General features: G+C 34.0%; 5 protein-coding genes across 6 annotated transcripts in view; 2 read left to right on the forward strand and 3 right to left on the reverse strand.

Moving 5' to 3' along the window:
• Positions 1-3,270, reverse strand: part of LOC116352282 (neuropeptide CCHamide-1 receptor-like) — a 38,640-nt gene extending 35,370 nt beyond the window's left edge. Inside the window, exon 1 of the mRNA XM_031784764.1 lies at positions 2,768-3,270. The gene's annotated coding sequence lies outside the window, so the exon portion shown is untranslated. The remainder of the gene's footprint in view (positions 1-2,767) is intronic.
• A 1,738-nt stretch (positions 3,271-5,008) lies between these two features.
• LOC116352284 (protein OPI10 homolog) lies at positions 5,009-6,309 on the reverse strand. Its single transcript, XM_031784767.1, has 4 exons — positions 6,067-6,309; positions 5,772-5,946; positions 5,493-5,689; positions 5,009-5,400 (listed from the first exon to the last, which is right to left on the reverse strand). The coding sequence occupies exons 1-4, from the start codon at positions 6,094-6,096 to the stop codon at positions 5,206-5,208; spliced, it is 597 nt and encodes a 198-aa protein (XP_031640627.1). The 5' UTR covers positions 6,097-6,309; the 3' UTR covers positions 5,009-5,205.
• Positions 6,175-7,308, forward strand: LOC116352283 (U11/U12 small nuclear ribonucleoprotein 35 kDa protein-like). The gene is made up of 3 exons (XM_031784766.1): positions 6,175-6,582; positions 6,699-6,829; positions 6,905-7,308. Exons 1-3 carry the CDS (start codon positions 6,480-6,482, stop codon positions 7,277-7,279), a joined length of 609 nt encoding a protein of 202 aa, XP_031640626.1. The 5' UTR covers positions 6,175-6,479; the 3' UTR covers positions 7,280-7,308.
• Positions 7,309-7,544: 236 nt separating this feature from the next.
• Positions 7,545-8,778, forward strand: LOC116352285 (thymidylate synthase). The gene is made up of 3 exons (XM_031784768.1): positions 7,545-7,734; positions 7,802-8,478; positions 8,544-8,778. The coding sequence occupies exons 1-3, from the start codon at positions 7,629-7,631 to the stop codon at positions 8,679-8,681; spliced, it is 921 nt and encodes a 306-aa protein (XP_031640628.1). The 5' UTR covers positions 7,545-7,628; the 3' UTR covers positions 8,682-8,778.
• Positions 8,779-8,787: 9 nt separating this feature from the next.
• LOC116352286 (ATP-binding cassette sub-family F member 1) lies at positions 8,788-12,722 on the reverse strand. Of its 2 annotated transcripts, XM_031784770.1 has the most exons (8): positions 12,584-12,722; positions 12,115-12,456; positions 11,345-11,987; positions 10,283-11,243; positions 9,792-10,204; positions 9,546-9,724; positions 9,084-9,476; positions 8,788-9,015 (listed from the first exon to the last, which is right to left on the reverse strand). In XM_031784770.1, exons 2-8 carry the CDS (start codon positions 12,409-12,411, stop codon positions 8,914-8,916), a joined length of 2,988 nt encoding a protein of 995 aa, XP_031640630.1. In that variant the 5' UTR covers positions 12,412-12,456; positions 12,584-12,722; the 3' UTR covers positions 8,788-8,913. The 2 variants fall into 2 exon arrangements, with proteins under 2 accessions (XP_031640630.1, XP_031640629.1); XM_031784769.1 differs by having other exon boundaries at positions 12,115-12,722.
• Positions 12,723-13,135: the final 413 nt, after the last annotated feature.

The raw sequence follows: 13,135 nt of genomic DNA on the forward strand, positions 1-13,135 counted from the left end.
TCGTTCAATTGATTTTTCCCCATCTATTTGTCATTTGAGCTTCTCATTCAATACACTTTATGCTCTGTATGTGTGTGCGTGTGTTTTTTGTCATTGAAAAATGAGAAAATCGCATACTCGATAAAATGTATTGTAATCAAAGTTCATCATATGAACAAGAATTTATTTGAAAACGAATTGAAGAAGATTTCAATTACACATCAGGCTTCATGAAATTCACTCTCTCGTTTTTCTATTGTCTTCCATTGGAAGACTCTATTAAATATTCATTGGGGGGAGATTTATTAAGATATTATGCTATTTTCATAATGCGATATTGTTGCTAGTGCTGTTGCTCATGCTTTTCCAGCTGATACTAATGAAAGCAAACACATCAAAAATTGACATTCCAATGAAAAATTCAAGTCAAAACCATTTACATTCGCTCGAACGGATCAATCATTATTATTTTGACCTAATGATATTTATTTGATTGAGAAATAACTTTCAATTTCTGAAGAGCGTGTGCTTCAACTATATTTTTTTATTGACATGAGCTATGAAATTATTCACCTTTTATTAATCAGAAAGACTCCGTTATTCACGTCAATTGACTGTGTGTCTGCACCTTTGCCTTCTTGTTTACAATCAACATAAATCAATGCTCAAACGATATCGGTAGACGAAAACCCAGCATTTGTTTACACGAATGATGAGTATTTTCTTTATCAATGAGATACCTTACATTTGCTTTGCAGTCAAACGAAAATAACTGATTATATATGTATTATTCCGAGAACAAATACTCGCAGTTATGGCGATGCTCACTTAGCTACTTAAATAACAATGATGACAATATTTTATAAAAGCTTGAAGATTCTAAATGAGCAAGTTATTTTTACCGCACAATATTTCTCTGTAATAGCGAGCGTAGTTCTTCGAAGTTTGTCATGTTTGATGTTTCTATCATTTATAAATTTTTAAAATAAGATTAAGTGAACAGACGTTTGAACAAATAAACTAAAATTATGAACATATTTCGCTGCTCTTGTATCCCCTTTTTTACTGTTTTCGATTTTTTTTATTCCGAAAATATTGATGAAACATTGCAAAAAATGGAATCATTTTAAAAAAAAATGGTCCTAAAACTGTCATAAATTACATGCTATCAATGAAATGAAAATATGACAACTCAATATTCATACGTAAATCATCTCAAAGCTAGTATTAAATTCGTCATTCGACACCTGTCAATTTACTTATCAATACATAATTTGATAAATGTGGTCTGCTGTTTCATGAGCAACGAAAGTTTTTTGAGATTTGGAGATGAATCTATATGCAAAAGTTCCCACGAAAATTATAATATTCTATTAAACAATATAATTATCACAAAAGTTCGTTCATATTGTTTCTCAATTACTATTTTTTGTGCTTTTGGGCAGTAGTATCACAAACACCAAATGAATTCGATAATCGTTCAATGTCACTAATATAATTATCTATCGAATGTGATATAACCAATTCAAGGGAGAGCCTTTGAATGGACTTTGTAAACGCACTATTCGAGATGAATTATATATTGAAAAACATTTTATTAGCCGAAACTTACTTCTCACTATTTTCTGTTCATTATGTGAGATCGAACTGAAGTAAATGAAACCACTACCCTTTTAACTCTTACCTTTTTAAACATAAAAAACGCATTTTTAGTGAATAATGTCAACCGAATAATTTTGGATACCTTTAATTCAGAATGAGTTAAAATAAATCTCCAACACAAACAAGATGTATATTAAAGCATTTTCCAGCTGTTACTGATATTACATGATGATATATTTACGACTTATCACACTTCATTTCAATCTTGATGTATGAGTAACTGAAAAACTTGCATTTTTATGCACATTTTAACTGAAATAATTTCTCGATCAGATTTTTAACATGGTGCCTCAAAAAAATGTCATGTAATTAAATTTTTTTATATTTTCAGGTATTTAGATGGTTCGCGCTGATATACAGGAGCAACCAATTTGAATAAATTATTGCCCAATTTGTAAATTTCCATTTTTCTTGGCATTAATATTTATTGAGACAACCGTTGAACTGAATCACTCTACACCTTGTTTGAGTTGGAAACTTTTATTTTATTTAAATCAACATTACAGCATAAATAACCGAAACTTCAAGAATTGGTTTAGCGCCCACACATGAAACAAGAAATTCAAGATCAATTTGGTGTCTTTATCAAATCGACAAAATTACCCTCTAAAATATGTATGCTGTAAAGTTTATAAGCGCTCTGGCGCATTGCTCGATTGCAGCGATAAAATACGATAACGACGAACTGCCGAAAATACTAGGCGAAAATAGACTACAGGAAAAGAAAACGATGAAAATACAAGGATTTAAAATTTAAAGTGTTGTAAATAATTGCCCATTTTCCGAAAATATTTATGAAACTTCTGTTCATACCATAAATACAATGCCGTTGAATGGGAATAACTTTGGCCATTTCAGGCGATTAAGTTTCTTCTCGCTTGACGTCGCTCGCGCCCGTTTTTCTTCATACCATTGTATTTACGTTGGCAAAGTTTTTGAAACAAACAACTGCAAGCACACGGCTGCTCATACACTCTTACAAAAATGCACATATGCACACCGACTGCACTATACCGAATATGAAACATCGACATGTATGGCGTATAAAAGACGGCTTAGAAATGCCATGTTTTATTGCTACAATTAATTTTTAGTTAAATTAAAACGTCTCAAAACTGATACTTACATTGAATTTGTATGTTCTTTATGTTTGAGGAAACGATATCGTGATGAATAACACCAAACTTATTTATTTAAATCTTTGTTTAAAATTTTTTGCTGTCACTTGTGTTTCTGAATTATTATTTTTTCTGTGTTGGAAAGAAAATTGTTCACCAACGAAATTCACGCACAAAATTTTAATTGGCAACTTATTTATTGCATCAAATGTTGAAAGGGTGTGGATTCATTTGTGTAAGATGTTTTGTTTACCCATTTAATGCTGTATTTGATTGTTTTATAACGATCTTTAACGGTTGCATCATTTAATTTAAAGAATACCATTTTATGCCAATCGTTTAATTTAAATAATTTTTTCAATGGAAAAGTTTCCCTCATTTTTTGAATGCAACGTACAATTTAACTTGATTCACAAAAACAACAAACACACAGTCACATTGTTAAACGAAAGTGTTCCGAGAAAATTATGAATAAAAATATGCGAGACTAATACCTTCAAGCATCTGTCTGGTGTGAAGTACAAAGTGATACTAAAACGGTTGGCAGTTGAAATGAGCTGCTTTACTTGATCATCAACGTGAGTCTGATCAACCGTCGTCTGTTGAGGGAAAATATTTTCAAATCAATTGTCTATTAGCATAGTAGTAGCTGGTTGGAGTTGGAGTATAACAGCATGTTGTCCAATTCAGTTTCAGTTATTCGTTCTTTTCGCATGCGATGCGATTTTTTTTGTTGGTGGGAAAATAAGCTTACCGAAGTGGGTATCCTCCGTTTTGTACATCGCACCAACATCCAAATCCATCCGTTGTTCGTATTGAACAGCACGCATGTGACGTGTCTCTTTCGCACGCTTCGTGCGTGTGCGCTCGAGTGGTATTTTCTTTCAAGCAGTTTTTCCATCAACAAAAAGAGATTTTTCCGTTATAAGTAAACAAATATTTTCCTTAAACTATTCGCTTACTCACCCTCTACAAAAAGCTAGAGAATGGAATGCAAAACGCTTAGACTATAACGAAACTACATTGTGTTTCTTTTTACATTTTACTACTGTTAACCTTGTTGTTTCAATAGTTGAAATCTTCTCAGAAACCGCTCTTTGAATTTTATGTCTTTCAAGCGGTTTTCTGCGCTCCGAAAATACTTTCAATTAACTTACGAATTTGCGATAATTAGTGCAATACTATACTACTCATGGTTGCTAAAAATTGCCGACTGAACTTTCAGCTGTATTATTTCCCATGTCCTCATACCAAATCCCAGTTAGTTGACAAAATCCATGCACAGAAAATTTAGTCTACAGCCATCAGTAGCAAAGCATTAAACGCCGACATATACACAAGTGATATCAGTGTGTTTTTATTGTTGTTATTATTTACCAATGCTTGCGCTCAACTTTGTTTTAAAATACCACACAAAATTTTAATTAAAATAAGTTTACGCTTAAACGTGCATTAATGAAAGGTTTCCACTCATAAAATTATAGAATTAAATTGAAATTCGAAAAATAATAAATCGTGCAATTTTACCTAATTTCTAAAGACTCCTCAGATGAGTACAATCTATTCAGAGAATACATTTGATGCAAGTTACAAAGAAGACCCAGTTTTAAATGTTACCGCTTAAGGACGCGAAATGCGTCACACAATTGATTTTAAGAATTAACTATATTCATTGGTTCCATAAAAGCGCATTAAGTTGATTGATGTATCGCATTTCTGCTTGTAATTCCACTTCATACGACTTTCTTCAAATAAAGTGAGCTCCTCTTATTCGATTCATCATTGGACAGCTTTAGATTTTATTTGAATTTGAAAAAAAAAACATGAATTCCACTGAATTGATAACTTTTTCGAAGAAATTGGAAAACAATGTATTTTAATCTGTAAATCGAGTAGCGTTCGGAGCTCATTTCAAGACTCTTCACATGCAAGAGATGTAGTGTATTTTTTTTCATTCTTTTTTCTCAAGCTCTGAATTTGTCCTTGTCTGCATTATTACCAGATTATTAAAAAATTTGTCCGTAGTCTTCGCTAGACGTTTTACAAAAGTCCAAAGTCTGATAGATTTCTGCTTTTCGTAAGATCCTTATAAAATCGTTTCAAAATGCACATACTTAACTTCCAAACCACTGAAAGAGTGAGAGAAATGAAAATGATTTCATTCGTTTTCATTACACTTTTCAATGTTTTGTTTTTATTAGTTTGTACAAATCATATATATATAATATGTATTTATATTGGTATTTGAATACAATTCAATTAATTTTAGTCATGCATACTTCAATGCGATACGATAACATTAGATAAATTTAAAAAAAAAACCTATTCAAATAGTTTGCGAAATAAAACTGGTGTTTTGCATTCATATCGCATTTGTTATTTTTAAAAATGTTCCTAATTCAATATCAATAAGAACTGATGCATCACAATCGGTGTATTTCGATGACTATTTCCAAAAGTTTGGGTTCTGTTGAAGTCGTCGTTCAAAGTTTTGATACCATGTTTGAATCGTTGATAGTGGAACAAATGTTTCGGTTGGATTTGGCACCATTTGAGCCTGGGTCACGGCAAAACTGCTCACAAAATTTATGAAATTCTCAAGCATCTTCTGTCCGAATTGAATGTAATTCGTTGGGCTGGTCTAAATTCGTGTACAAAATCAAAATTACATTTAAAATCACTTTTGAATGTGAATAAATTGTTTGCTAAAAACCAAGAATGAATTCTATTTACCGTTGCCGGTTCGAGTTGTGTGACAGTAGCTTCTGGTTCAATTGAAACCCCAATTTGTGCGGTATGTGAGATCGGCTGTGCACCAAACACATTAAACTGTGACATTGCCGCTGACAATCCATTTGTTTCCATTTCGTCCAACTTTTTCAACGTTGATATTTTGAAAATTGCCGATGGCTTATTATTTGAAATATAACCTAATATGTATTGGAAAGTAAAAATCGATTAAATTAACAAATGGCATACAGATACATTTAACATTTACGATGGATTCTTTACCTAAAAATTGCCAACTTGGCGGTGCAACTGGATCAGGCCAGCTGAAATAAACAGCACCGGCCAATCCGACCGGAATGGCATCCGTTAAAAAAATCACAATGTGATTGATATTGTCGGCTTCTGGAATATTGAGTAAAAATTTTCCTTCGTCTACTTGCTGAAAATCCATTTGGACCTAAATTTGCAATGAAGTATTCGAAACATATGCATTCGAATTATTTACAAAATTATTATAAAATGTGCTCAACAGTTGATTTTTTTTCCATTAGAATGTTCTAGATAGAATTTTGCTCACCAATCGTCCAGATACAATACACCCCAACATTTCTGAACACTATTCAGTCGCACGATAATCAAATGAATTTGAAAAATTAATTACAATTATCCAAAAGATAGAAATGATTAAATCAGACGAATTGAATCAATGCTAGAAAAAAAAAATTCTTCTGGAAGGAAATTAAGTTCAAAACGTAAACAACGGAGAAAAGTGAAGAGTTTTTAGCGAATATATTAATGCGTACATATGTTAGTTGTGTGCGAATCGGACCGCAACATGAGTGTGTGGTAGTGATGAATATGTCATTTAAAATAAAATGGATGAGTTTAATACCCAAACTGTCACTTTAAGGTTGTTTCACTTGTTTTGCTCTCGCAAAAACAACATACAGAGTTTTTGTTTACAATCGGAACATTTAAATTTGGAATTAAATGAGTGATAAAAACAATTCGACGAAAGATACTACGAAAGACGGGATAAAATGGAAAAAATATGCTGAAATTTATGATCCTATTCGCATTGGATCAATCGATGGTTAGTATTTTTTTTTATCGACCGGCGACGCTCGGAATTATTTAATGCGTGCATTAACTTTTTGTTAAGAATTTTGAAAAGGAAACTATTTAATAAATTGATTGGATTTTATTCAGGAACCGACACAGATCCACATGATAATGGCATTGTACGAGCCATAAACTCACATTACAAACCAAATGAACGAGTTGTAGGCAATCCAAAGCATACCATTTTCATTGGAAGGCTTCATCTCAGAACTGATGAGGTAAATACCACCACCATAGTAATACACAATTGAGAATTTAATTGAATAAACGAATGAACCTTTTTTGATGATTAGAAAACTATCAGGCGAAAATTCCAACGATATGGTAATATAGTAAATCTGCGTTTGGTACGTGATGCTGTAACTGGTATTTCGAAACAATATGCATTCATCGAATATGATTCAAGCGCAAGTGTCAAAGATGCGATTTATGATATGGATCAGAGAGTGATCGATGAACGAGAGATTATTGTCGACGTTGAACACGAACGCCAGCTTAAAGGATGGAAACCACGACGTTTGGGTGGAGGTTTTGGTGGTAAAAAAGAATCGGGTCAATTGAGATTTGGATGTAAAGCACGACCATTTCAACGACCATATGACAGCAACAAGCCAATGACAAGCTCCCAAATGAAGGAAATCTTTCGACACCAAAAATGTCGCAAATGATTTTTCGATATTATGCTAATTTGTACATACATTGGAAATATTATATTTAAAAAAAATGAAATAAAAATAAAATAAAGAAAAAAATCTCTCAAAATAATAGAAATTCAATTATTTCCCATTCTAAAAAAGGTACACCAATGATCACACAAAATATAATAGAATACCAAAGGATATTTAAATTTAAATATAAATAAATTTTATGTTAATACATCGTGCAACCCCAACACAAAATTGCCGACTGTTGTCAAAAATTGGCGCGCAAAAAGATAGCATTACTATTGATGATCGGTTGAGTTGAGTCAGCGAATCAAAAATAAAATTAAAGTACGATAAATTCAAGGAAGTCAAAATGAGCGAAGTCCAAAAGGAAAATATTGCATCCAATGGCAATGCATTGTCATTCGATCATGATGAATATCAGTATTTGAAGTTGATCAAAGATATCATCGAAAAAGGTTTATTTTTGACAGTTTTATTCCATCGACAGTCATCTCCAATTGAATTTCTTCTGATATTTTACAGGAAAGAAACGCGGTGATCGTACTGGCGTTGGAACTGTATCAATATTCGGTGCACAGATGCGTTTCAATTTACGCGATGGTATTTTTCCATTGTTGACGACGAAACAAGTATTTTGGCGTGGCGTAGCTGAAGAATTGTTGTGGTTCATCAAAGGCAGTACCAATGCAAAAGAGCTACAAGCGAAGAAGGTTCGCATTTGGGATGGCAATAGTACACGTGAATTTTTGGATAAAAATGGTTTTCATGATCGGGAAGAAGGCGATTTGGGACCAGTGTATGGATTTCAATGGCGTCATTATGGTGCTGAATACAAAACATGCCACGATGACTATACCGGAAAGGGTGTGGATCAATTGAACGAAGTTATTGAACGCATAAAAAATAACCCAAATGATCGACGCATTATTATGAGCGCATGGAATGTTGTTGACATACCAAAAATGGCATTGCCACCATGCCATTGTTTTGTTCAATTTTATGTTGCTGATGGTGAATTATCGTGTCAACTCTATCAACGTTCAGCTGACATGGGACTTGGTGTTCCATTCAACATCGCATCATATGCCCTCCTTACGTACATGATTGCTCATGTCACTGGTTTGAAACCGGGTGATTTTGTACACACACTTGGCGATGCACACGTTTATTTGAATCACATTGAACCGTTGCAGCAACAGGTAGGCGCTTGATAAATTAGACTTTAAAAAAATCCTTGTTTTTATTTGTTTTTTTTTTTGCGTAGATACTTCGTACACCAAAAGCATTTCCAACGTTCCGCTTCAAACGCAATGTTGAACGGATTGAAGACTTCGTTTTCGATGACTTTGAAATGATTGGATACAATCCACATCCAAAGATCGAAATGGCAATGGCAGTCTGAGGGGAATCTCAAAATTACTACAAAAAATTTCAATTAATATAACATTACTATTCAAAGAATAAAATAAATCGGAACAAAAGTGATAAAAAAAAATAAAGAGCTAAAATGGTTTAGCAAAAATTAATTTATTATTGTTTTTTTTTTTTTTTAAATCAATGCAGTGAAATAGTTTGAAAAAGAATTTTATACAAGGGAGTTTATCTTTCATAAGCCAAAATTGTGATTCGATTTATCACTGGATAACGGCTGCATTTGCAACAACACTAGGATTATTCACGACCTCACCCAAACTATCCAGCACTTCTTTACGATAGTCATCAAAGTCACCTTCGATCTACGAATGGAAAATTTTATGGAATTTTTGTGCGCACAGATAAATCTGAAAAATAAATAAATGCTTACCTCATTGATAGTTTGATCTTCGATGACATATAATGTACAATTTGTTTCTCGAATCAACCGTTCGTCGTGGCTCACAATAATTACACCGCCATTGTATTCGTTGATGGCTTCAGCCAATGCATCAATCGATTCAATGTCCAAATTATTGGTCGGTTCATCAAGAATCAATACATCCGGAGCACTCAAACACAATTCAGCCAATGCAACACGCGCCTTTTGACCACCAGACAAATCCTTCATTTTGATGGTATGCGCATGACTAATCAAACCAAACGATCCCAATGCTTTTCGCGCTTTTTCATGTGGCAAATCGAATAAACGTTGTAAGTATTCGGCCGCACTTTCTTCAGCTGTTAAATGTTCGCCGGAGTGTTGATCAAATCGACCGATATGCTAAAAAAACAAAAATTAAATTAATTTTTGCGTTTTTTTACGGATGAAAAAAAAAAACCTTGGACATACCAAACGATGGTTTTTCCGTTGTTCGCCTACTTTCGGCTCTAATTCGCCAACTAATAATTTCAAAAATGTTGATTTTCCTACACCATTTGGTCCGACAATGGCAACACGACTATTTAAATCAATACCGAAATCGGTTTTGACAAACAATGGTGCTTGTCCATCGAAATTAAATGTGACATCTAAAAACATAAAAATATGTTTTATAATTTTGTCAATATACTGCATTTTCTTTTACTGTTGACTTACTGTGAATTCCCAAAATTGGCGGTTGCAATGGTGGTGGTTCGGGAAATCTAAATTTAACAATGTAGTCTTTTGGTTTCGATAATAGTTCTTGTGGTGCATCATCGTCATCGTTCTTTTGATTTTTGCTACGATTCTTTTCTTGTTTTCGCGTTAAAACTTCCTTTTGTTTCTTTTCGGCTGCTTTTTTCGATTGTCCATGTGCTTTCAAATCTTTTATACGTTTCTCTTGTTTTTCAAACTCTTTCAATTGTTCACGACGCTTTTGCACAAACATTTTCTTAAACATGGAATAATTCCCCTTGTAATAGTATAATTTTTTATTGTCTAAATGAATGATTTCATTGCAGACATTGTCCAAGAAACTCTGGTCGTGAGAAACAATCAGAAGGGTTTTCTTCCATGATTGCAAATAGCTGAAATACGAAGAGAAAAAAAAATGTGAACCATGAGCAACATTTCAAGAATTAAAAAAAAAATCATGTGTGACTCACTTATCGAGCCAAATAACAGCGTTCAAATCCAAGTGATTGGTCGGTTCATCGAGCATTAAAAGTGTTGGTTCCAGATAAAGTGCACGTGCAAGCGATACACGCATACGCCAACCACCGGAAAAGTTTTTCGTTGCACGATCTTGCATTGATTTCGAAAAGCCCAAACCGGCTAAAATACGACGAGCTCTTGGTTCGGCCGAATCGGCATTGATTGCTTTCAATTCAACATACACTTCATTTAATTGATCTTGAATATCCAAATCGCCACCTTCAATTTTTTCTTCCAATTCTTTGCATTCGTCCAATAATTTCGTACGTTTTACATCGGCATTTAAAATTGTTTGTACGGCGGTAAAATCATCGGCTACCACTTCTTGTTCACAAAGCAATACATCAATATTTGGTGGAATTGCAAATGCACGCGTTGCTATGTGACGCAATAATGTTGTTTTACCATGACCATTTGGTCCAACTAAACCATATCGACGGCCGGCTGCAATGAGTAAATTTGCATTCACAAACAAATCATTTCCTTTTGCCGAAATGGTGAAATTTTCAATTTTTATGTCAACCGCATGCTCCAAGGCCGCTTTTTGTCCGCCACTCTTTTGCACTTGTGACATTGTAAAATTCGAATCTAGTTCCGATTGACCTTGGCCACCCTTTTTCGTAAGCGCTTCCATTTGTTGTATATATTCTTGTTGTTTTTTCAATTTTTTCTTCTCTTTGTTTGTAATGCGTTTTTCCTTCTTTTCGCTTACTTCCTCTTCATCGTTCACAGGACTAGGCGATTTCGTTGGTTCCGTTGGGCTTTCGACTACTGGTTCTGGTTGAGGCTGAGGAGTTGGCAGAGCCTCAGGAGTTAGCACTTTTTCGGGCTCTGGTTCGATTTTCGGTTCAGGCTCTGGAGTTGCTACTGGCTCATCTAATTTCACTTTTGCCAATGATTCAGTTACGATATCTGTAAATATTTATGAAATTTTATTGAGCATAATGTAGTGGACACTTGTTGAATGCTATCAAATTTTTACAAAAAGACAGAAATTGTAAAATTCAATTTACCTTCAACTTCATCGAGTAAATCTTCATCATCTGAAAGTGGTGCATCTGAGAGTGGTTCATATTCAATTTCTATGACTTTTTTGTTTTTCTTATTTTTCTTCTTGTTGGTGGCAATTTGTGCAACTGGAAACTCATCTTCTTCCACTTCAGATTCATCCTCTAAATCCAATTCGTCTTCGTTTCCATCTGACCAGTCATCATCTTTATCGCCGTTTTTGCCTTTCTTTTGGGCCGATTTCTTTGGCGCTGGTTTACTCTCCTCTTCGGCGTTATCATCAACAGGCCAATCATCGTCGTTTTTACTTTTCTTGCCCTTTTTCTTTGACTTGGCGATTTGTGCGATTGGAGCTTCTTCCTCTTCGGATTCATCTTTCAACGCTAATTTATCATCGTCTCCATCATCATCAGACCAATCACCTTTTTTGCCTTTTTTACCTTTCTTTTGGGCCGATTTCTTTGGCGCTGGTTTACTTTCTTCCTCTTCGTTATCATCTGACCAGTCATCATCTTTCTTTCCTTTCTTTCCCTTTTTCTTTGATTTTGCTTGTTGTTTGGCTGGCGCATTTGATGAAACTTCACTTGCATCATCGCTGGCAGCATCATCTTCATTATCCGAATCCTTATTTTTGCCCTTGTTTTTCTTCTACAAATACACAATATACACTACTATTTAGTTTTCTATTCAATTGATTTGGCCAAATGTACAACATTTCAATGTATTTAAAGATTTGCTGAAATGTTCACACATTTTGGATTCTCTTCAATTTTACCTTATCTGATTTTTTTGAGATTCCAACTGGTTCGTCATCGCTGTCATCTCGTTTGCCTTTACCTTTTCCTTTCTTCTTTTTCGACGAAGACTCCTCGATATCGAAAGTTTCTGGCTCATCATCACTCCAATCGTTTTTGCCTTTTTTACCTTTGGCTTTGCCACCTTTCTTCTTTGAAGCTGCCGATTTCGAGCTGACACTGGTGATATCACTGTCTGCTACCGAGGATACTTTGCTGGCCGTATCATCAAAATCGTCATCAAAATCCTTCTTCTTATTTCCACGTTTCTTCGACATTTTTCGTTTCTTTTCTCAATGTAACTCTCGCAAACAAAAAAAAAACTTAACACGTAACAAAGAAAACAAAAGTGATTGGATTTTAAACTCAACAACAAAATCAAACTTATTCACATCGAACAAAATTGTCGGAAATGAAATGAAAATCAGCACATATGTGTCACACACTCACTTTCCCTTACAAAAATTTCTTTTGATTTCGAAATTCGTGTACTTTAATTACACAAATGTGTGCAATTTGGTGATCGTGAACGTAATTTATTCTAACACGTTCAACGTTTTACGTTCCTTTTCACACACCAGTCGCGTGTATGACCAATTAAAAACTAAAATGTCAAAATTACAATCACATGTGCGTGCTCCAACACATACATTCACGCGCTTCGTCGCATTCACTTCGCTTCTCTTTCACACTATCTTTGTGGCTGCTACTTTCTATCTGTCAAATGTACTTTGGCCTTAAATTCGTTTCTCATTCAAAAAAAACTCAATTCACCACACATCAAACAATAAACGGAGTACTCAACATGTTGTGCATTTGAGCCGGTTCGATTATTTCAGAAGATAAAAAACGTTTTTACTGACCAAAAATTGATTTTTCAACATTGATTTTTTTCTTACTCTGTTTAAATTCAATCTTTACCATTTTCTGGAAATATAATATCATAGTTGCCAAATGGAATAATTTTTCAACGGCACAGTTTGGCCAACTGAAAATACAAAA

This window comes from Contarinia nasturtii, unplaced genomic scaffold (assembly GCF_009176525.2).
Source record: "Contarinia nasturtii isolate CC-2019 unplaced genomic scaffold, AAFC_CNas_1.1 Cnas_scaffold_187, whole genome shotgun sequence".
NCBI classification, from domain to species: Eukaryota; Metazoa; Arthropoda; class Insecta; order Diptera; family Cecidomyiidae; genus Contarinia; species Contarinia nasturtii.